Genomic DNA, 23,086 nt, shown 5'->3' on the forward strand with positions numbered 1-23,086 from the left:
AAAGTTTGTCTCTGTCGTAAACAATTTAAATTACACTGTGCTTATGCACTTTGAAACAATAAATCTGCCATTATCATGCACTTAGTCTCTTTCTTGTTCCGAGATTCCAAATGGCTCAACCATGTTCCATTCGATCAGCACTAACTTTTCATTTTGGACTTCATATAATACGAATAGATGAGAGAGGATTTGTTAACATCTCAAGCTTGCTCCTCCTGTTCTGGTCGCTAGGGCTCCAGTTGTGAACAACTGTTATCTCGAGGCCTGGCGTATTTGAATTTGAAGATCAACTCTATCATACACCAAAATTCACCTCAGTTTTATCGCCTTTGAATAAATCATAATTGCCACGATGTGGGAAATTGTAGCGGAGTGAAATATTCTGGTAGGTACAATGGAAAATAACCATTTCGACTTGGTGCATGTGACAGAGCCGCGAACAAAGAAACATGCAATGAGCGTTTCATGCACTTGGCGTGAGGTTCAACCCTGCCGCACTAAATTTGGCTGTTCCGTAATCCCATGTGGAAAAAGGAAAGTACGCTGGCACTTGGCTCTGTGTACAGTTCCCTCCCTCACCGCCTCAACGGGATTCATTTTTAGCGTCTCCGAATTCCGCATTTCGTAGAGGCTAGAGCATGGCAGTTTCCAAAAGCCCCATATTTTGCCTTTGCTTTAGAATCAGCTCCGCATGCCCACAATGCAGTCTAGCATGACTTCATCAAGGAAAAAAATTGGAAGACCGTTTATAGTGATCCTAAAGTTCAAAACCATTATCTTATTTGCGCCAGTTTGAAAGTAGGCGATTAAAGCAAAGACCGTCTTCATGAATACAAAATGGGAAGCTAGTAGAAACATAGGTCGGTTCATATCACACATTTGTACACTACTTAACGAAAGATGTGCTTGTGCTGAGATCTGAAAACGTTCGTTAAGGGTATTTCTGATGAAAAAATAAGGTTAGGATATTTTGTCAGATCATCAAGCCATGCTATTACATTCGATTTAACATTGGTAGGTTTGCTTTCACTTCAATGTACCAATAAAGTCTGCTGCTCCTTAACGAAAACGCCAAAAAGTCCTCATTTGTACCCTTTAAAACATTTGCTTTTGTATCCTAAAGGAATGAAATAGAAGCTTATTTATTCACCTTCGAGTTACTAATTAAATGCACTTGAAATAGCATAAAACGTGAAGAACAACTATTGTACAGCAAAGCCGAACCTTGGCCAAATAAGTACCTAATCGTTTCTTGAGTGGACCAAATTACAAGAATATTGAAGTAGTTAAGTGAAGACTTGTATCCAGAGTTATTTGGATAGACGATTGTACACTGCTTGAAGTGCAGTATCTGCGATTGTGTGCGTGAATTAGCCATTATTTATTAAGTAGTAGAAAACAACATGATTTTTCATCAATGATAATTCGAGCAATGATAGTTACGATTCCTTCTCTTACGCAAAATGGCAGTAACCATTTAATCCATCCAAAGTGGCTAATGTTCAAAATAGCGGTTTCAAATCTGGGGTTACGGTGATCACGAGAAGAATGATCTTTCTAGTGTGAAGAGAATGCACGGATGCTTGAGAACGTCGATGCTTATTTCATCCATTTACTAATAAGCTGAATAAAATGCGAAAATTAGCTAAGGAGTTGATGCTGAAGTCAGTGGATGATAAATAACTTCCTCGTCTTGGCGCCGTTGGAAATACTTTGTTTATCGTGTCATGGTGAAAAATATGTAACATCGGTCGAACAGTAATTCACCATTGGCACAACTTTTGTACATTTTAGGGGATGTTGTGTGTGATTAAGTCGCGTAATAAAACATGAATGTAAAAACAAGGAGACACCTAATTACTTTGGCTGAAGTCGACGATCGCATGGCAGTTGTCTAAAAACAGTGTGACACCAAAAACACCTTCAATGAAATTCCATAGTACGAGCATTCGATACACCTCTGGTGCGCGGATATTTACCCCCCTGTTCTTCCACATGCCTCTGAAGTGCCTGACTGAAACCAGATGCACTGACTGCTGGAGGTGCAGAAAAGGTAGGAGGAAATCAGCCGTGGAGTCATCTGCCTATACTAGATCACATCTTTTTCTTCATTTTGAAGTTGTGCTTCTTACTATCCATTCGTAATAAACAACCAAAAAATGGGGCACGAGCGGGTGTGCAGAAGGGTTTTTCCAATGTTTGCCAACTCTATATCACCTTAGAATACTCCGCCAAATGGACTGCCGCCTTGACTCATTTGTTACTGAAATACATTAATTATTTTAAGACCTAGTTCAATTACACTTAGAACATTTGTACATTGATTTGTGATTATTTAAAAACAAATAAATAGGTGTTTTAACCGTTTAGTCAATTGGAGGTGGTAAAATAAATGACGTTATTCAGTCTAGTAACGTATCATGCCTCCGGGAAGGTTTTGCATTTTTTAATGCATTTCTTGGCTTCATCTAATAGATTTTTGCCTCATTGGAGTTCATGCAAAAGTATGCATAACTATGCATTCACCAAGAAGTGATAAGCCGTCTTTCTTTTTACCCTAGGGAAAAAGTCATTGTCTTCATCTGCATCTATGTTGGCACAGTCTTTGTATGTCAACATATTCCCTAGGGTACCTTAAACAACCAGCCGTATGCAAGGTTAGCTTCAAGCAATGAATGATTAATACGGTATTGCTCCGGTTTCTACAAACCTATGTCAGAAAGTTCGCTTACCAGTTGCCGAAAAGAGCTGTAGATCAAGGCAACCCAATCTGAATGCAAATGTAGTCATTTCCATTCTTCTTATCTTACGCCCGTAGCTTTATCGCAGTAGTACTCATTTTAGTTATTCATGTAAAAGAGAAGCCTTATTTGCTAATGAATAAATACCTGTGTTATTGGCCAAGTTCCACGAAGTTTCTTGCTAAACAGTGAGGAAATGTAACGGGGGTGTTTTATTCCTCTAGCCACCAAAAAAACACCAGATAGGGTAAATTCAAAGTGGCCTGATAAATACACTAAATTAATCACTGAATGAATTCAAGACTTGGCTGACTGTAAAGCGCTTGAGTAATAAAGAGGAACATTTGATAGCGGTTATTAGACGGGCGTACAGTCAGCTTCCATACCTGTGCGTGCATGCTCCAAATCGGCATCTGGTGCTTTCGGAGGCGGACTCACATGTTATTGGGTGGGATCGAGAGGGCCGTGTTGAGGCACGCCAGATGCCTCAAACGATCTCATAAATTTGTGGTTTAGAGTTCAGCATCATCACCACGACCTCTGTGCCCCTCCCTACCATCAGCATCGCTCAATCAGTGCCTTCAAGCTTTTGAGGCAATTTGGTGTGATACAAGGGCAGGAGTCGGAGCTCACTCACAGGTAATTATGTCAGCTTTTTCATAAAGCTTTAAAAGAAATTGGTGGTTTGAAGAAGCCAGTGTTTAACCTCAAATGCGCATGGGCTAAAATGTGTCCGTTATTTGTGGGAAATTGAACTTTGTCTGGGAAACGAAGAATCAAGGACCTGCCGGTAGGACTGACAAAACTTTGGCCGTGTCATTTGACCTGAATAATTCAAATTTTGTTGTGCTGTGTTCTCGATTTTAATGGTGGGTCTTTTGGAACAAATTTACATTTGAAAGCACGTGTACAATGCTGTGTGAAGGATAGATGTATACTGAAATAACTTGTACGAAGCTTAATTCGACCTAATATGAATTGTCAAAGGGACAAGAAAGCTGAATTGGAAAATGTCCATCGTAAATATCTTTTTATTATAAACATGGTTGTAAACAATTTTCTGCTTTCCCGTTTACCTTGAACGCCTCACATAGATGGTAGACATTAAAATTAGTAACTAAAAATCCCGATGTCACAGTACAGATAATGCTCAAATGGATGTTAACTACTTTATAAATCTTCTCTGGTCGAGTTCCTGACTAATGTGATGATGTTTTCTTTAAAACAGACTCTAAAATACAGGTTTTACTTGTTGTCTGGCTACATTCTCATGTTACAGCAGTGAACTTAGCTCGGAATAACGACAGCATATATTTTTCGTACCTTGCCTGGGGGTAGATATTAAATTTTGGCCATTTTTTTGTCATGTAAACCTTCTGTTGATACAAGTTAGTTTTAAAATTTGTTTGCCTTGACAACCTACCACAGGATTTAGAATAGTATAAGGAAAAGCTGTGGCAAAGAAGTTGATAATTTGTGCTTTTCCACTAATTACCTGACTTTATTGTACAAGTTGTGAACTCCAAAGTAACAGGTGTAAGTTTAAGGGATGTGCGGGGTGTTTCGCACTTTAATTTGCCAAAACGGATAGGTTATTAGTGATAACAGACGTGACTTAAGTGATCCACCATTATTTGCAACCCTAAAAGATGTAAATTGACTGGGAACTATTCTCTTTTACGCCTACACAAATAGGTGAACGAAATTATGTAGCAAAACGTCTGTCTAGGAGGCGATAGTGTCTTTAACAGCTGCTGGGAACGAGGCTTTCTTCCGTTGGACGTAAATATTGATGAACCCGGGATGGGCACAAAGAAGACATTCGGTAAGTGCTGGTTGCATGCACTTTTTAACCATTCCCCACACAGCCTAACAGCTTTTGAGGAAAACAAAAATTCTCTCGCCCTTCTTTAACTCTTGCTATGACCACAAAAGTCAGTGTTGATAATTTATAGCACCACAATCCAACTCTACATTTGCATAGTCCTTGATGCAACTGAACGGTAGGCAAATTCTATCAACTATGCATTGACAACTGCCGGAGATTGTTGCGTGGTCAATTGTAAATAAATAGATAATGTTGCAACAGGTAAGTGGGGTAAATATGGTTCACAATCAGAACCACCACATCGACGTCGGTTAAAGCCTTCTGAGGTGTTATGCATTGCTTTTTAAAGTATGTGGGTGAATATTTGGGTTTCATTCCCTAACATCGACTAGAAATTTGGCAATTTGCGAAAAATTGTGCTCTTAGTAACTTAGACAATTTCCATCAATGGTACCATTTGCGTGAGGGTCAGGGAAGTCACCCTAGAGAGCTACGTTATACTACGTTAGTCACGTAACGTTAGTTTAACTAGAGATATTCCATTTCAGTTTTATACATTAATAACAAATTCAGTTACCTGGATTGACAGCACCTGGTGCTCATTCTTTGTATGATTTGGTTAGCTATTCTCATGCTTTTATTGTTTTGCTGCCGTTGTTCAAATTGCCGTTGGCGTCATCACCAAATGACACTTGTTGTCTCCATCGTTAGCCTGCAGGGCATTGGCGTGCTCGCTTGGCTGATCACGGCTAACTGGAATAAACGTGGTTTCCCACCTAGACTTTTCGACCGCCCAATTCCGTGTTCTACTTTCGACATGCGATTAAACTAATGTGACTAATTTGCTGCCCTAGTACGTGAGACCCTACAAGCAACAGCACGCAAAGGTCACAAGAATACTCTTACTGAATGCAGTGTCTCTGATTGTTCAATGGATACTGATCAAAAGACGGCATAGGTAATATTGACTGGTCTGAATAAGGCAGCAAATCACTAAGCATTCTGTGGTGAGCATGGTTATTTCTCTAATTTTTTTTGAATATTAACTGGAGACATGTGAAGCAGAAAGTTTTAAGAATTTGCAGGAGCAGTTTGATTCTTCATACCCATGAAAGGCGTCCTGATCATAAAACCTTTTCCAAAGACAGCGGTAATGAGCAAAATGGATAGAAGAGAATAACAAGTGAGAGGATCAGGTACACCTTGGAGTGGTATACCCCGTCAGATTGTCTGGACTTCTAAATGAATCATGAGATGAACATAAAAGTGTCGAAACAGACTACTTGATCTCAATGGGCACGCTTTTAACACAAGTAAGTTGTGAATATCGACAGAAGCACTTTGTTCTAACGGAATACGCGTTATGGCAAAGGCGGATCCTGCTTTCTGTTGAGTTCATGAACGTACATTAAATGACTTATTTGAAGCCACCTTGCCATAGTACAAACTGAAATGTGCTCTTACTTAACTCTTTTCATAGCGGAACCAAATTAAGTGAAACTAGAGGAGAAATTGGTATTGGCTTTAAAGCAAATCATTTGGAGCTATTTTTGAAGTAAGTCTGTATACAGAAAAAGTATTAGCTTCTGAACAAATGCGTAAAATTAACCCGGATGTCCTACATTTGTGATTATCACGATTATAATCGCTTACACAACGCTGATCGTAAATTGGAGGGTTATACTTTCTAGAAATTAGCAGATCACGTAGAACAAATAACTAAATAACCTCCGACTTTAGTTCAATGGAAATGGGTACTGGACCACTGGATGACTTGTTTTATGCATACTACGTACATTTTAGTTGAGCCTCAACTTATCCACTCAATCACCACCACCTGTGAGAATGTCGACGCAGTTTTGTTCCCCCGGCATGAGTCACTGCGAAATCGGTAACACCGAGGTAGCTGTCCCCTTGCCTCCCTTTAAGTAAATATGGGTGTGGCTGGTGCAGTGGAAAGGCTCCACACACGTAAAACAAAATAACAGTAACTTATATTTTCTGCTGTACTGCCCCAACATGATCAACTAGAGGCTAGGCGATGAATTTTATATTATCACATCTATCAGTCGTTTTATTTGAGTAAAGCGAAGTTCTATCTTAGACTTGGTAATCACCCTTAGGACTTCAATCCCCTTGTCAAAAACGTTTCCATATATTTTTAAAATCTACCACTTATTTTGCCGCGTTTTAGCGACGAGTTTTATTTCTGTTGCAGCGGCAACTTATGTGGCATTCCGGTGTAAAGGAAGTTTCTGGAAATAACTTATGTCAACAAAACTGAAGGTTTAGTTGCTTCCGGCTTGTTTACGAAAAACGAATATACACACAATTATCACATTCGCAGCAAATATCTACAATGAGTCATCTAGCAACACGAGTTATCTCAAATTTTTCTGAGTTTTTTAGTACTTTTATCCTAATTATACCTGACCGAATTGCTCTACCCTTTTTAAATGGCGTTAATGTCAGTTATCCGCCACCTGATCTGCGGTTTAATACCAATGCTTCAAATAATACTGTATTTTTGAGGTTTTCAGCCCACCTCGGAGAGCTGTGCCAAAATATTAGGTCCATTAAGTGTCAGAGGCTCAATACCCCTACTTCGTAATTGTCACTACTTTATTCTGCGTAACTGACTGCTTAGTGCATTAAAATCCATCAGATTTTCTTGCTCACAAAACCATCATGAGTATCGTATTTCAAATTCTTTATGAAATAGGATCCCTTGGGTTTCTTTTTATATTACTTAAATTAAATATAAGCATACTAAATGCATCCTTTCATAAGATAGTGGGGAGTCCTGAAGTGAAACCTTTCACCGCTCAGGTGGGTTGAATATAGGATCATGGACAGGGATCAGAATTACTGATAGCGGCATAGTTCCAGTCCATAAGCTCCTTCACATTGAGTTTATATACACAAGAATCAAACGAAAAATTCTAGGATTGGTACATAAAACTCATTCTACACCATGGCGTGTGATCTTTGATAAAATGCCTCAATGAAAACCAGTTCAAAGGCCGTACTTTTAATGCTGTTCAAAGATCCTGATACCGTATAGACAAAACACAACCAGCCCTATGACGAGACGGCATGGGAGCCCGCCCCAACTTCCGCCCAGATACAAAGCCCAATCTTGCGCAGGACCTCAAAGCTCCCCTTTGTACGAGGTGACTTTGACTTTGGGTAAGGTCATTTTCTTGAAAATTGTGATGAAGTTAAGAGAGGGCGGGTAGACAGTGTCTGATGGGATTGGTGGGATGTGCATTGAGACCTCCAGTACAAACTCTATTGGGCTGTCACTCAGGGGGCAGTGGTGGTCCTTCTAGTGGTGACTAAACACGATGCCCATGGCAGTTTTTGACAAGTGAAGCGAATGTGAAAGTTGAACCTTCACCATTTCGGCAACATTTGAAGCAGCAAAATATCCAAAAAGTTGGCATAAAGTGTAAATTGTCACTTTTTAAAAATCTTAATCAGTGCATTGTTATTTCAATTTTTTATTAATAAAGCTGTACAATATGCCGATAGGTGCACACCTTGTCAGACTACTTAAGTGTGTAAAAGCAATTGTAAGATATTGCCCACTTTTTACTTTCGCTCCGTTCAAATGGAAGAGAAGACATAAATTTCCCTTCGCTTTTTGTTACCCTCAAATATCACTTCTCGAAACTTTACTGGTTGTCTGTTTCCTGTCCCGATGCAAGTTGTTTTTCTTCGCAAAAAACTTTTCGCTTCAGTGGAACTAAGCTAAGGCAAATAGTAAGTTTTGGTTATTGCAAATGCAGAGTTAATCATTTATCTTCGGCACTGTGTACTCTTCATGAAGTGAATTAGTTCCCAAGTCCATCGTCAGGAGAGAAGAGGGCAAAGTGGCCGCGCGTAAGTTACGAAACCCTACAGTAATCTTACGCAATTAATCTACACGACTCAATGAATTCCTCCAAGTTTTAGAAAATTTCATATAGTAGAGCCTTTTTAGGAGTAAATTTAACCCCAATCGGTTTAGCTGTTTGTTTCGGTTTGCAGACAGCCGTATATATCCAGTGAAACTGATAAAAATGGGAAACGAAGACTCACCCCGGCCTATTGAATAAAAGAAAAAAGACTGTATTCAAGAAATACATTCTTTCTACAGTTCAGTTTGGCTTACAGTATTTAAGTGTAATACAGTAATTGTTTTGAAGCATCGTTTAATCCGTTTTTACTACCCATGAGGATTAAAGGTGACTACTCACAATTACCCCAGCTGGCAAAAAGCTGTCTGGACCCAGGTGGTGAAAACACTTTTGAATGAAAATCAAAATAAACAGAAAGCAGAAGTATATTTTATCAGAAAATTGAGGTTTCACAAAGACATTAAAGCAATTTAATGGACCATTTCTTGAATTGAGAACTGTTACTAACATAGCATCCCACAAAACAACCTAAGGCTTGATGGGGCTTTTACATTTTAGCTTTTTCCAGTCCATAGTACTGGGTATTTTGTTTTAATGATAGAAAAGCGCCGAAGTCCTCTTGATCCGTTTGTACGTTATAAGAATTTCAGGACACATTTCTGAACAAAGCACTGCTTTTCACTGTTTAATGGTGCTAATAGAACAGAAGAATGCAAAATCGTTGTGGTGTGCAGGTTGTCAGCAAACCATTTAAACGTTTGTGGCTCTCTGTCGTTGCAAGTGCACGACGTCAGAGCCGCCTTCGATAATGGGTAAAGGTGACGACGCCCCTCCATCCGTGTAAATGATGGATCTTTCCCTTGGGCTAGCTGAATCCATAATTAGGTTTGCATGTGCCTATTTATTTTTCCTGTCTTTAGTCGTATAGCACCATGGATGAAAATGCCCATTGATGCTGAATGATGTGAATGAGTAGAATAATTGTCTACTTACTACGGCTCCTTCAATGCCGTAAGGAGGCCGACTGGGATTCCAGTAGACTAAATTGCCATAGGCGGACAGCAACCTTAAGCGCACAGAAGTAATGCAACACTGGTGTGCCTGTAAGTTTATTTCGGCCTACCCGCAAACCGACCCACTGCTATTGTTACTGTCATTTTTGCATTCCATAACGTATCCAAGTGGTGTATTCATGAGAACATTTACTAATGTAAAAAGTTCACAAGACACCTTTTCATAAACCGAGTCGTGAACACCAGATATGTCATTTTTTTGAAGAGATATCTTCATTTTTTTCTGATCGTGCTATTTTATTGTAAATAAAACACAGACCACAAGGGCCTTCCGGTTTTTCAGCTTTAGACAGGCAGTAGTTGCTTATACTATGCCACATTCTCGCTGGGAATTTTGAACATGGTTGCAGAGCATCTACTTATAGTCGCTGAGGAAGTCCTTAGTAGATGAGTGTAACAGAAACAGTTTACCGCAATAAGCATAGTAAATCAAGAAAATTATTTAACGAACATGTGAGCTACTCATTTCCTTCATTAGGCACAGTTTCATCCCCAATGGTAAAGCAGTATAATGTTCCATCTCAACATTAAGTCATTTAATTTTATTTGGATAAAATGAGTCCTGCACTAAGCGGTATTAAAACACTAGTCGTTTTTTCACTCGATCCTCGAGCAATAGGAAATTTGTATAAAAAAAGTGACGGATTTCCCTCTGTTAAATTTCGTCTAGGAAGCCCAACTACTGTAGGTCTATGAAAGCCCCACGGTTAATGGCAGCATAAAAGTTATTTAGCAATTTTACGATGGTACTGATGAGCATTCTTTTTAACCCCAGATCACGATTATTTGAGCCATGATGGAACCATAGTCAGAAGGAGTATTTGGAAGTCTCCTGTAATATAACGTGTTAGTGTATTCAAGGGCGTCCTAAGCGATCTTCTCCCACAACTCGGAGATTGTGTGGGTATTTGGCCCGAACTTAGTCAAGGGGCTTTCAAAGCAATGGTAGGCCTTTTCATTATGCTACACTGTATGACAATAAATGTATCTGATTTATTAGTGGACGTGAAATATGTCAGTTGTATAAAGTTATGCCTCCTCAAGATTGGAAAATTCGGATTGTTAGATGAGAACGGCTCACAAATAATTTAGCTCCAAATGTCAAATACGAAGGAATTTTACATCCTTTTGCGTATTTTTCCTTCAAATTAACTTCCAGTCCAATAGTGTAGGGTATATATCATGCACTTTTCCCGTTGTGTCAAAACAAGTCTGACGAAATTTATTTCTTTTTCGCGTTTTTTGGATTTCATCCTTCAATTTATGTAGGTACTAGCGTGATACGACTTGTAAAAGCATGATGTATTAAATTACATGTACTACAGAGAGCTGCATTAAAATCATTACGTCTTTACTAAATGAAGCGGTGATCACATTGTTGCCGTCGTCTATTTTGCAAGTCAAAACCTGCAGTGCTTCCATTTCTCCTGCGCCACGATTCAATCAGCACGCCTTTCTGTCTACGGTTAGGTAATAAAATAACAAATGCATAATTTCCTTCCTGAAGCACCAAAAACCCATCTCTTCTACGGGGACAAGTTGCAAGTGTATGAACCCATTAACGCCACTACATACAAGGATGTTGATAAATAAGAATGGTAAACAGCGTCCTATGTGTTAAAAAAACATGTAGTTTACTTGGTAATCCAGTTTTTACTATTGTTGCAAGCAAAATCACTAAGTTCACACATAATAAAGTAAATTCAATATTATCTCATCGTATCCCATGAAATGTTGTTTCCGATTATTTGTTCAAAGGAGTTCCTTCAATTTTCGCACGAAACGCTGTGCGCTAGTCGGTATAAGACAATCAGGCGTGAGCGGAAAAAACCCACTTTTTATGCGACCATACCATAGTTATTAATGTATCGACTACACTTTAGTTAGCACCGTATCTATATCCATCTCGGTTTTCCAGGTAGGCACTAGAATCCAAGGGCAGCGGCCTTAATTAACAGGGTACAGGGGTGAACGAGGCGTAATTCCCCAGACTCATCTGCTAGTACCAGAGGTAGAGCAAAAAGCTCAGTGGCAAACAGTAACCCGCTCTCCCCTTTATTTGACCAACGCGACTAACGTTTCGCAAGTTCCACCTATTGGGAAACTTTCAGACTCTCTAAAGGCCTTTATAGTTAACGGTTCTTCATGTGCAAATTTCTCACAAGTAATGACTATTGTACGCACTACTTGCTTCCCTAATTTTACAGTTTAGCTCCCGAATTGCCAGTTCGGGCCCACTTATAGGGTTTTTACTTGAGGCAAATTACCACTCTTAGTAAAACTTGTGCAACAAATTCTGAACGCAGCTGCAAGTATCTAGCTGTCTTGGCCAAACTGTCCCAAATATATTGCCCGTTGTAGTAAACTAAGCAACACTTCTAAAATGTCATTACGATCCACTTTTAGGCATTTTCAAATGGGGCTGTTTTTTATCATTGAGTTTTGTGAAACCCGTATTATTTCAGCGTACTGTTGCCAAAGCATATCTGTAACTAGATATTCTTCTGGTTTCACTCCTAACGTTGTTTTTTGAAGCCATCGGCGGTAACGGTGTCAATGTCTCCAGTGGGTGTACCAGTGCCTACTAGAGCCCATACTCCAGTTATAATGGCTTCTTTAGTAACACGTAGACGTGGCTGCATGTGAGAACGTACTTTAGAAAGAATAGTGATTATTTGGTCAGGTTTACAGTGGTTGATTATGAATTAAATGCGAATAAACGGTTAACTTTTAGTAGTTAACTTTATTAGACCTTACGTGATTTTTTCTCTTTCATGCTATACTGAGTGAAAGATTTGATGACGGGGCTTTAGTGCTGATGGTATTATTTGGAATTTGCACTGAAGCTGGTGTTATTTGATTGTAATTTTACTAACGAGGCGATGGTGAGTCCAAACGCTTTCTACTGCTACTCAGGTTGACAGGAACCGATTTACGGCCCACTATTTAGTCTGCCTTGTGAATTATGCTAATGTTCAGCCCTACTTCAGTTTGCCTTTAAATATTGAAACAGGTGAGATTTTAAGATGCAAAAAGTTGTAGGATTACCTGTACTGGTTCATTACCCATTTTTATACTTTGAGCTGCTCAATCCAGAAGACTGAGGGAAAACCGACACAGTACACCCCGCCTTATGCGTAACCTTATTAACTTGTACATTATTTGCCATTAATTTCCCTCAAATCAAGCATACATTTAATAATCAGTGGGCTTATTCCGTTGCGTAAATTCATAATGAGTGGATTCAAGTTCTATAGGTGCGTGCGATTTGATCTCGGTATATGCCCGTATTTACACTGAAAATCGCTACATTTGGTGGCCTTCTACAAAAAAAACAATGAAAATTTGACTTATATTTGAAAACTACTTCAAATTTAAGAATTTGTTATCAGTTTGCAAAGATTTCCCAAATTATACCTAAACTTGAAATACAGATCCTAAATAAGGGAAAAATCGGGCTTCTTTTGTGTCTCTTTGTATGTGGACATAAAGTTGAGTCCGGTTTTTAAATAAAATAGGTATCTTACAACAACTCCTTTCTGAACTAATCAGCACAACCTCAAAGAAGTTACACCGGTCTTACTGTACCAATAAATGGTAATTCCGAACGATCCGTTACATACATAAACAACAAGACTGCCTAGTAGACAGGCACAAACGAACGCCCAGGCTATGTTTTATGATACAAGAGGAATGTTAGATCTAATCCGTTCGCCATTTAGAATACTTCGTGAAGAAAATGGAGGTGGTTAATCCATATCTTCTCTTGTATGCAACGAGGAAATCCGCAGACGTACATTCCTGCGAGGGTGATGGCGGGTTGGGGGGTAAGGGAGATAGAGGAAGAAGAGGAGGAGGTGGGGTAGTGCGAATGCCGTTCACATTCACTTGGGTGATCTTCCGGACTGGCATTTAAGGAGGGAGCTTTGCCTGCAGGGAGGTCGGTTTTAAAAGTACCTCTTGGCCCCCAACAGCAAGCTTTTACCCGTGGTTAAAACAGTCACATTATTTGCTATTGTGTGGAAGTAAACATGACTAGTGAGTTTGGCTTCCGTAAATAAGCATTACTTTCAGGCTGGCCCGCAACAATGCAACAGTCTTGCAAAGTTCACTTCACCAATAAAACAAAATGTTACTACGGTTGAAAGGTTTAGCAAAAATGAACACACTGATCAGTTGCTAATGTAAATATCTGTGGTAATAGAGTGGTTGCCAATACGCGAGTTGACTGTCCCGATTTATTTACAAGCTTTAATCCTCGTTGAAGGGTAGTCTTGGAAATTGGTGGAGTTGCTCGGGATGCATCAATTCATTTTGAACTTCTGATTCTGATAATTGACATGTAGATGCAATTTACTTTCACCCCACTAGTATTTTTGAAGCGTCGCACTGGGCAGCTAATGCATCTGACAAATAATTGAGAAATACAACGGTCTTGCTGTAATTTATCGCAATCCATTCTTTATAACAAAACCTAAGTAACCCACAATTTAAACCATACTCAGGACTCAAAGATTACTAAAACCAGACTGTTGCAATATGGCGCTTCTGTTGCTCAAATTGGGCCTCCCCTTATTTGTAAGAAAGGTATTTTCATCAAGGAGACCTTGGAATTCGTCTACAATGAACACGTTGAATTGCTTATAGACGAATTCGAAAAGGCAAATATTCCATGCGTATAAAATAAGCAGAGGTATTCGTAGGTTGAATCGAACCGACTGATGACTCTGATTGATGGCTTAACTCTCAAGGTGTTAGATGTTTAATAAATAGTATATTCATTTCCTGCACTATTATTCATACCATAAATCCCTACACCAGTGAGGGACAGTCTTCCAACATAATTAGTACGAAACTGTAGAAAGTGAAATCTAAAAAAAATTTTGCGAAGGCATTTTAAAGTCAGGCCTATAACACAAGGTCAGCGAATATTGTCTCGGATCGCAATTACGTCAATTCGGCTGGCATTGTGCCCAATATTTTAATTTTTTACGCTGCATAATTTTGGCATGTTTAGTGTGCTGTTGAAGATAATCTTTGCTAGCTCGAATGTGTGACCAAGTCAGTCTACCTATAGAGTCTCCAGTTTTCACATTCACGAACAATCTACCCGAATAAGCGCAAAAAATGAAGTCGAATATGATTCATTCGGTTCCCGAATTAGTCACGAACGGTCCTGTTTGTGTATACTGAGATACACACGTACACACACACACCGAATGAACGCACACAGGACTTGCGGAAGCTGATGGTGTGTGCATGTAAGACTGACGACGACGCCTAATCACGCAAATCGCAGCAAACATGCATAAAAGTAGTTGACCTTTTCGCAAAAACCGGATTTTTCATTTTTCGCTGCGACGAACAGCGACATTGGTATGATTTCAGTTGTAGCTACGAAGCGAAGTCACCTTGAAGTGCTCGAAGGAAGGAATGTGCGGTGCCCACGTCGGACAGCGCATGGAGCTCGGGACCTCCCTGCTACCTGCAATGCGGGCAGACGGAACGCGTGTCCATTTTTTCTTCCTTCTAATTTTGGTGATTTGCGCATCATTCACTTCATCATTCAGCACCAAAATTCAAAAACACATATTCTTGCTAAATCACCAATCACTTTATTTGGATTTTGACACAAAGGGGTTTAAATTTTGGAGGAAAGTCAGATTACCCTTTTGAGAGAGTGGTCTGAAGCCCCCTTTGCCACTCATCGAATTTGAACAGTATCAGCAGCACATTTCCAATGCGTTTCGTGCTTAAAGCGATAAATGTGAACGATATATTTGCATTTTACCACTTTATATTACCACGTAATGTTGAAGCCATTATAATCCTTCTCCTATTAACATGAGATCGTTGAAGGCCTACCAGCTATATTGCAATACTTATGTTACGTAAATGTTCCTTTCAGAGAGGAGGCGGGCAGAAGAATAGAGCCTTGCGACTGAGGAGGAGCCAACATCCCACAATCCGGAGGAAAGTTCCGTGTCCAAATCTTCTTAAACTTGCACCCACTCTCCCCCAAGTTCTTTACGCAATAAATATGGCAAAACCAAATCAGTCTGGGCGTTCTAGGAGTGTGAGGGTCAGGGAAGAGGCGATCTACGATCAGCGTCCTACGACATCTTCTTTGATAACATGTAGAAAAGAGTTTCAAGATGAAGTTATCTTGCAAATTTAGTTCGATTACTTTTAGCCACAATCCGTGTAACGGGAAATCAAGTTCCGACACGATATCCGGTTACGCCTATTTTTAATGCAGGCTTGTGTTTTGCCATGGTGACAACTCGGATGCATCCAAACTTAGAATAATAAGGCAAACAAACTTAATATTTAAATTTTACCCAACACCTTTTACAGAGCCAAGTTATATGCGTTAAAGTTTTGTGTAAAACATCCTAATAATCTTCCTTATTTGAAACAGGCAGTAATAATCAGTTTTCTACTACTTGGTTTTGACTTGTTCCGATAGATGTCACTCCAATTGTCAATACTGCAACTATGTCCAAGTTTAGGTGTAGCTGTTAATGTTACTCTTTCTTTGGTGAAGGTGGTATTTCAAACCTTGTGTTTATTATGTTTCCTGTTCATCCCATTAGTAAGCATAGATAGGTACTTTAATAACAACCCCTCAAGGGATAGTATTCCTATTACCAACGGACCAAATTTCGACGTTTTTCGATCCATAAGCGGGAAGAGTTCATGCAAAGGCTTAGGTACACTCATTTAGCTACGCTCCTGCATTTACCCTCCGAGTTTTACCCAGCTAGCCCAACCGTAGCCCCTAATTTAAGAGGCCAGAAACTAGTTTTTGATTAAATGATGAACACAAACATTCCAGTAAGCATATTTATATCATCTTTGCAACTACTTAATACAGAACGCGACCACCAATATTCTGCGCTTAGCTTTCCATCTTTAGCGTTAGTAATCACCATTTCGGTTGACATTTTCGATCCACTTAAGATCGTAGGCACGAACTTCACCACTGTTGTTGATAGCAGCAACGCTATCAAAATGTTAATGTTTGTTATTAAAATCGTCATTTTTAGGTTTATCCAGTTTCTTAATTTATTAATGTTATCCATGGTAGCATGAATTTATTCTGGCTTATTTTCTTATTAAATTCCTCACGTAGTCTGCTAAGCAACATCCGAAGGGACACTAAATGCGTCATTTTGATTTGACTGGCTATGAAATATTATCCTTTACCCTGTACGCGATAACCATAAAGTAGCGGATACCAACGGACCATTCTCTTACATTTCATTCATTGAAATATACTTCTGGCTTCTAATCAAATTCTGCCGGTATTTAATTTGCGATGGACATTAATAGTTTATAAATAATCTTTGAACCACTTTGTTCGAAACTTGTTAGTGAGTCTTACGTCAACATTGGTCCGGCCTGACAAACGTGCCATTGCAGTCAGCAAAGTCAAGACGAACGGTTCGGGTGATTTTGCCATGTTTTGATTGAGGAAAGCGACGACAGTCGGTGGTCACGAGTTTTCTTTGTAAACAAAAAACGATAACTTAATGAAGTTAGTGATCGCCCTTCCTACAAAAATATTTATAAACAGTGTTTACGATTTACCCAAACAACAATCATGTCATTTAATGTCTGTTTTTGCAACCATTCTATAGGAGGCATTTGTGTATTTTCCATTGTCGAATATTTTCCAAAGTTTAAGGATGTGCGCCTAACACATACACATGTAGGCCCCCAAGCTAAGTGAAGCTTAGTCCGGTTATGAAAAGCAGTTGAGGTCAGAGATCAAACAGCGGTCTGAAGACGACTCTGGCAGATAAGGGGCCATTCCATTGCAATGAAATTGGGATGACAGATTTAGTTTATTTAGCTGCTGACACAATTTTGACCAAATCCAAATCATGTAAGTCTCCTGCACAATTGGGAATACTGCATTTATCCCCTGAACAAGAATGGACAATTAGGGAGTTTGATACTAATATCAACTATTTTTCCCCGTTAAATTTTTTATTTTCTCCACTTAGTTCTACGCGTGCACCACGTTACCATTTCTATGACTGATCTTTTTTTATTATTAATTATTAGTAACGTGAATCACAGTGGTCGGTTGTAAGCAAGAATATGATAAAAGTATACTGAGAAACGATAAAAGTATTGAAGTTGGTGCATTTAGCTTTGTCATATGCAAAGTTGGAATGTAGAACTAATATACGGTAGCCGAGCTCTGCAAATTGTCACTTTCCCTTTACGGAATAATAGAATTTCCTTAATAGCGCAAAGTGATGCACAAAGATGGTTTAGATAAAAGGACGCAATGCTAAAAAGCGTATTTTTAAGTAGCAGTTTTCTTCAGAACGTGTTGGAACACAATTTCTTAGTGGCACAGTTCAAAATTCGGGAGCTTCAGATATAATTTTCCACGATCTTTACATAAAACGGACAGACAAATATTCCTGTTGCATTTGCTTTCTCGCTCCAGACGGGTTACGGCAGCATAATGAGTGGGTGCCTGTTTTTCTATTTCTCTTACCCGCTCTCACCTCATGACTAATCACCACATTCAGTGTTTGTCGATTGCCAACCTCACACCAAATAAAAGGTTTTGCCTGAATCATGCCGCAACCTGGTTCCTACATAGCATTACTTAGCTGCACACTACTGCGCTGGGTCTAAAATATGCTCATGTATCATATGCTGGTCGTTCAAATAAGACCAGTCTTTCACTGCCTTCTGGTAAAGCATAAACATTGATGAGCTAAGCTGGAAAATCACACTTGCGGCTTAAATGATCTTGCTCGCGTCAGCGTAAATGATCTATTTTTCGTTCCTTTTCAGACCGGCCAGAACACGCATTCAAGTTATTATCGCTGCTGGGGGAAATAGGTATTAAACCATTCAAGTGATTATAGGGTGTAGGGTACAAGTGTTTGGTCTCTAGTAGAAACATCATAACTAATTTGATAAATCTGGACTACACTGAAAAAAAGGAAACACTTCAAATCATTCGTACACCATTTAGCTGCTATTAATGGCGGAGTTGCTTTTAAGAACGCGTAAAAGCTGATAAGACTAATTTTTAATTCTGAAAACAGGGTATTAATTTTTTCTGCAGATTTATGTGCACAAGCGGTTGTCAAGCGAAGTCAGTGAATCCTTTCAAATTGATGTTACAAAGTTTAGGAACATCTCAGCATATTTTGTTACCACCCAAAAAATCGCGTGCTTTGGCCACTAAATTGCACAATCCAAATTAGTTGCTTTACAAACTCAAAACAAAAAGTGCACTTAGTGGTCGCATCCTGGTCACATTTGTTTTGTGTGACTTCCAGTTTAATTAATGGTTACTATCTTAGAAAGGGTCAAATTTTGCACGAACCTTTAAGAAATAACTTACCGATACGTTTCAATTCCACATTTACCAGTAGACTATACAAACACGCTTGCCTTCCTATACTCTGCCCTACCATATTATTACGAAGGGCACATTTCATTAAGTTAAATTTGCTTCGAGCACTCGCTGTTATGGACGTCTTAGCTACCTCTACAGGTAGTCGCGAACTAAACTTTTGGATCCGTCGATTCCCAAAAATTTATATTTTACCCAGTACTGGCCAGTTAACTCGGGCTCTCTCTTCGTTTACAGTGGAACGCTTGGAATGGTCACAGTTGCCATTGGCCTGTGACACCACATCTAAGTGTGTGCTTGAGATGTGGATTCTAAGTCAAGAGCAATCCGTTTATTTGTAATTCAATGTGGCGGTGAATTGTTAGCCTAGCTCTCGCACCTAACACGCACGCAAACATGCACACACGTACTCTCGATATTTGGTTGTGGCCATTCGACAGGTAGGAACATGAAGAATAGAATGGTAAAAGGTTCAGGGCACGACCGGTGAAAGTGCGCTGCGGAAACCTAAACTTAATTAAAATACAACGCATCCTCAAAGATGTCATTGAATTGTTTTTTGCGGATGAAGTCTAGCCATTCGTGGAAGAAAGCAAAGCGTCTTTAAATGCTGGGAGACTATGGTATTTTCACAAAGTACCGACATTGAACGTCTTTCCGCCTATCTTGAACAAGTGATGCATGGAATTGCTCTACCGAGGGAGCTTTTGATCCCGGATCTACGTCAGGTATTTCCGACATAATGGTAACTTTTACTACCATCCAGTGGCAAGGTGTAATGCATGAACACTCCACTTTGTCATGCTCTGGAAATCGAAAAACTCCCGTACACTAAGCAATATGGTTTTAACGACCCCCTATCTATAACCCATTTCGAACCTGTACGACCGTTTTTGATAGTGCAATTTCTGACCTCTATTTTACTCCTCATACCACTGCATTATTGTTGAAAAAGATTCTTCTCAAAAGAGTGCTTTATTTGATGGCAATATTTAAGGTAAATTGTTGTAAAACGACTCAGGATTGGCATTGAAATGACCATGGTTAATACATTAGAAGCCTCATTGCTAGGCTTGCCCCACTGCACCTACAAACACTAATTTTAATAATAGTTTCAAATTGAAAGTACCACAAATAACTATCGTCGGTTTTCCATAGACTCCGAAAGATTAAGACTATCCACAGACCACCCAAGACTGCAGAGGATTAACTGATTAATATTTTACTTTAGTGTATTAGGTTAGACCGGCTGTTGACGTAGAGACGACTTTCCCTCTTTTCAACCTCATTTAAGTCGAGACATATCGGGCCTTATTCAGTTCTACGCCATCTACAACGTTATGAAACAAAGCTGTCTGTCCTTATGTTCAGGTGTTACTTTACGAACTGACTCTCTATTCTGAGAGAGATTTATGATGTAAATGAGTAAGGATGCTAGCAACGGAGTCCAATCCAAGGACGTCATGAGGAATCAGCATCTCCACAGTTGCAGCAGACACATTGCACGCAGACACTGTTACTACGCCCCTCGAACAAGTACATCTAAAATGGGTTCGAAGCTGTAGCCCAAATTACCTGCTCAGCCAGTGATGCTAATAATTGGAGCACAGTAAAACATATTCATCACAAAGTTCACAATCCCTCTTCCCCTGGTTTCTGAAGGTATTTAATGCCTGCCGAGCCAGAAATGTACCTGAGATCGACGGTCATGATAACGTGATCTTTCTAGTCAAGGCAAATTTTACTTATTGTCAAGAGCATTATTTTGACTTACATCAGTCTGGGTAACTTGCATTATCTGTGGAATAAATACATCCATGAAAACCTTGAATTACCTTTCGAGTATTTACACATTTAATACGATTTTTTCAAATCTGTCTATAGCATTATTTCAGCCATACTAAAAGAAGCTATCTGAATTTGAACGATTTATTCTGTAATTGCACCACTTTACTTAATTTACAACAAGCCTGGTGACTTGTGAGTTACTTTTGGTTCATTGAATGCCCTATAACCTCCTGGCTTCCAAGGTACACAGCTTTGATGCACCTGGCCTCAGTAAGCAGTGTCAAGCTAATCCGTAGTGGTAGTTGCGCCTACCCCTTCATGCCAAACTTTGGTACGCATTATTAAACTGATGAAAGCTAGGAGTAAATATTTTCCGCCTAGCTTTTCAAAGGCAGGACAGCCCCCTCAGAAGTGAGTGCATTTCCCTCACCTTGGATGAAGGTGGTTAAAGCAGTCAAAAGACTAAAAACTAGGGCAAAATTGTCACATTGACAAGATGTTTAAAAAATAGGGCCTGGTAAAACGCAGACCGTCTCTAGCATTCTGAGTCAGCTCTGCGGGAAGAAAGGGGAGCGTGGAGGAGCGAAACTATAGCGTTAAGCGGCCGTGCAGAATGCCACTAGTCATCGAACGATCATCTCCGAATCGCCCCGAAGTTGTGTTGATGTTGATTATAAGGCTCTCGCTATCCACACCAAGATAAGCTATTACCAAAAGCGACATTGCCATATTCCATCTGGTTGTTTGAGTTGAGGAAAAAGCTGATTAATTTGCCAACTAGGGGATATTACTCATTACTTCTGAAAGCCAGGTTGTAAAATGGTAGCCTGCTAGGATTTTTATTAATGTAGATGTTTGTTCAACGTCAAAGTCTTGGGATTGTTGCTGTTCGCACGCTTGTTATGCAAGTCTAGTGGCGTGGAAATTATTAACACGTTAAATTTAAATGGCATAACCGCAGTAAGTTTGATGCAAATACATCCCAAAATAGCAAATAATCATTAAGTGGATATATGAGGTGAAGCTATAGAATTGGAAATGGCTGTGAAGCGTAATTTAGAGCCCCTAATCATACACATTTTTACATGAAGGCCTAAGTTTCAAAATAAAATTGAAATATAGTGGGAAACATAGATAACAAAATACGATACTTTGACAATTGCATGATTATGATAGTCCTGTATTTTTCAGAGCTAGTTGCTGCACATTCGGTTAATGGTTTATAAATAGGATTAAAGTTATAAGTTTAGCAAGGTAAACACTACTGGGAGTAGGGCAAGTCAATCTTTTCTACATTGGTTTGCTATCCATTTGCTAGCATCCAATGGTGAGGCTGCTAGTTAAACTCCCACAGCGGCAGAATATGTATTCTCCTGCCATCCACCCAAGTGTATTAATCGTCAACCTTTATTTGAATGCGTTGGTAGTTCGTTTAGCTCTGCGTTTGACTGTGCAGACATCTAAGTCTCCGCAGATAATACCTTCGCTCAGCGATACGGCTTCTGTCTCATGTCAGCAGCCTCTCAACCCCTTCCTGCGTCGGATGCATGTTTTCTGCCACACTACTCTAACTTCCTATGACTTTTGGAAAGGCTCAAGGTGTCATAAATGTGCCGTGTGATCAGCATTTATAGCAAACATTCATACTAACTTGAATGCAAAAGTGGATCTATGGTTGTGGATCCACTAAGGGTCACCTCATTTTCCATCATTTCTCGTAAACAAATGTCTCGCAATCCTTTGTTAGTTAAAAAAAAACAAAGGTACGATTGTTCAATTCTCGACATTATGGAGTATTGAGGCGTGCACTACGAAAAAAAGGTTAGGATCAAAGTCTAGCTGTAGTTTATTATTATTAGTTCTGAAACCACTTTGAAAAGGCAGTCAAAGAGATGTGTTACCTAAAAGTCTAATTAAATTCCACCAAAGTAATTGTTTGACATAGGTCCCTTCTTAAATTACAGATCTAGTCTCAAAGGCAGTCATTTGACAAGTTATTTGTCTTTAGTCAGCGACTTGGACACACTGTCGGTGGTATTCTTAAGGCACAGCGCTGAAGTAGAGTATAGGACCAAAGTGCACATATGCACAAAGTTGTTCACTTCGTAGTGCAACGAGAAAATAAGCACTTAAAATCGACTGTTTAATGGTGGCCTTTGTTTCTCATTGATAATGTCGAGCACAATGAGGCAACGCTGAATTTCGGAGTCTTTACTGTAGACTTGTTAAATGGCTCTTGGTTGGCCTTACTTTTGCTGAGCTTTGAATTTAGAGTATTTGATCTTCAAAAGAAAAGAGTAGGTCATCTTAGACCAGATAACTAGATTGTTTGCTCTCTTATTTTACTTATGTCCAGAACG

General features: G+C 39.4%; 1 protein-coding gene across 1 annotated transcript; it reads right to left on the bottom strand. All coding sequences in view use genetic code 11, as the record gives it.

The window, feature by feature from the left end:
* Positions 1-5,227: 5,227 nt before the first annotated feature.
* EGR_00795 (hypothetical protein) lies at positions 5,228-13,456 on the bottom strand (the record flags this gene model as incomplete). Its single annotated transcript, XM_024490044.1, has 2 exons — positions 5,228-5,322; positions 13,342-13,456. 2 exons carry the CDS (start codon positions 13,454-13,456, stop codon positions 5,228-5,230), a joined length of 210 nt encoding a protein of 69 aa, XP_024355447.1.
* Between the last annotated feature and the right edge of the window lie 9,630 nt (positions 13,457-23,086).

The sequence above is a fragment of the Echinococcus granulosus genome, assembly GCF_000524195.1.
Source record: "Echinococcus granulosus chromosome Unknown EG_S00003, whole genome shotgun sequence".
Lineage (NCBI taxonomy): Eukaryota > Metazoa > Platyhelminthes > Cestoda > Cyclophyllidea > Taeniidae > Echinococcus > Echinococcus granulosus.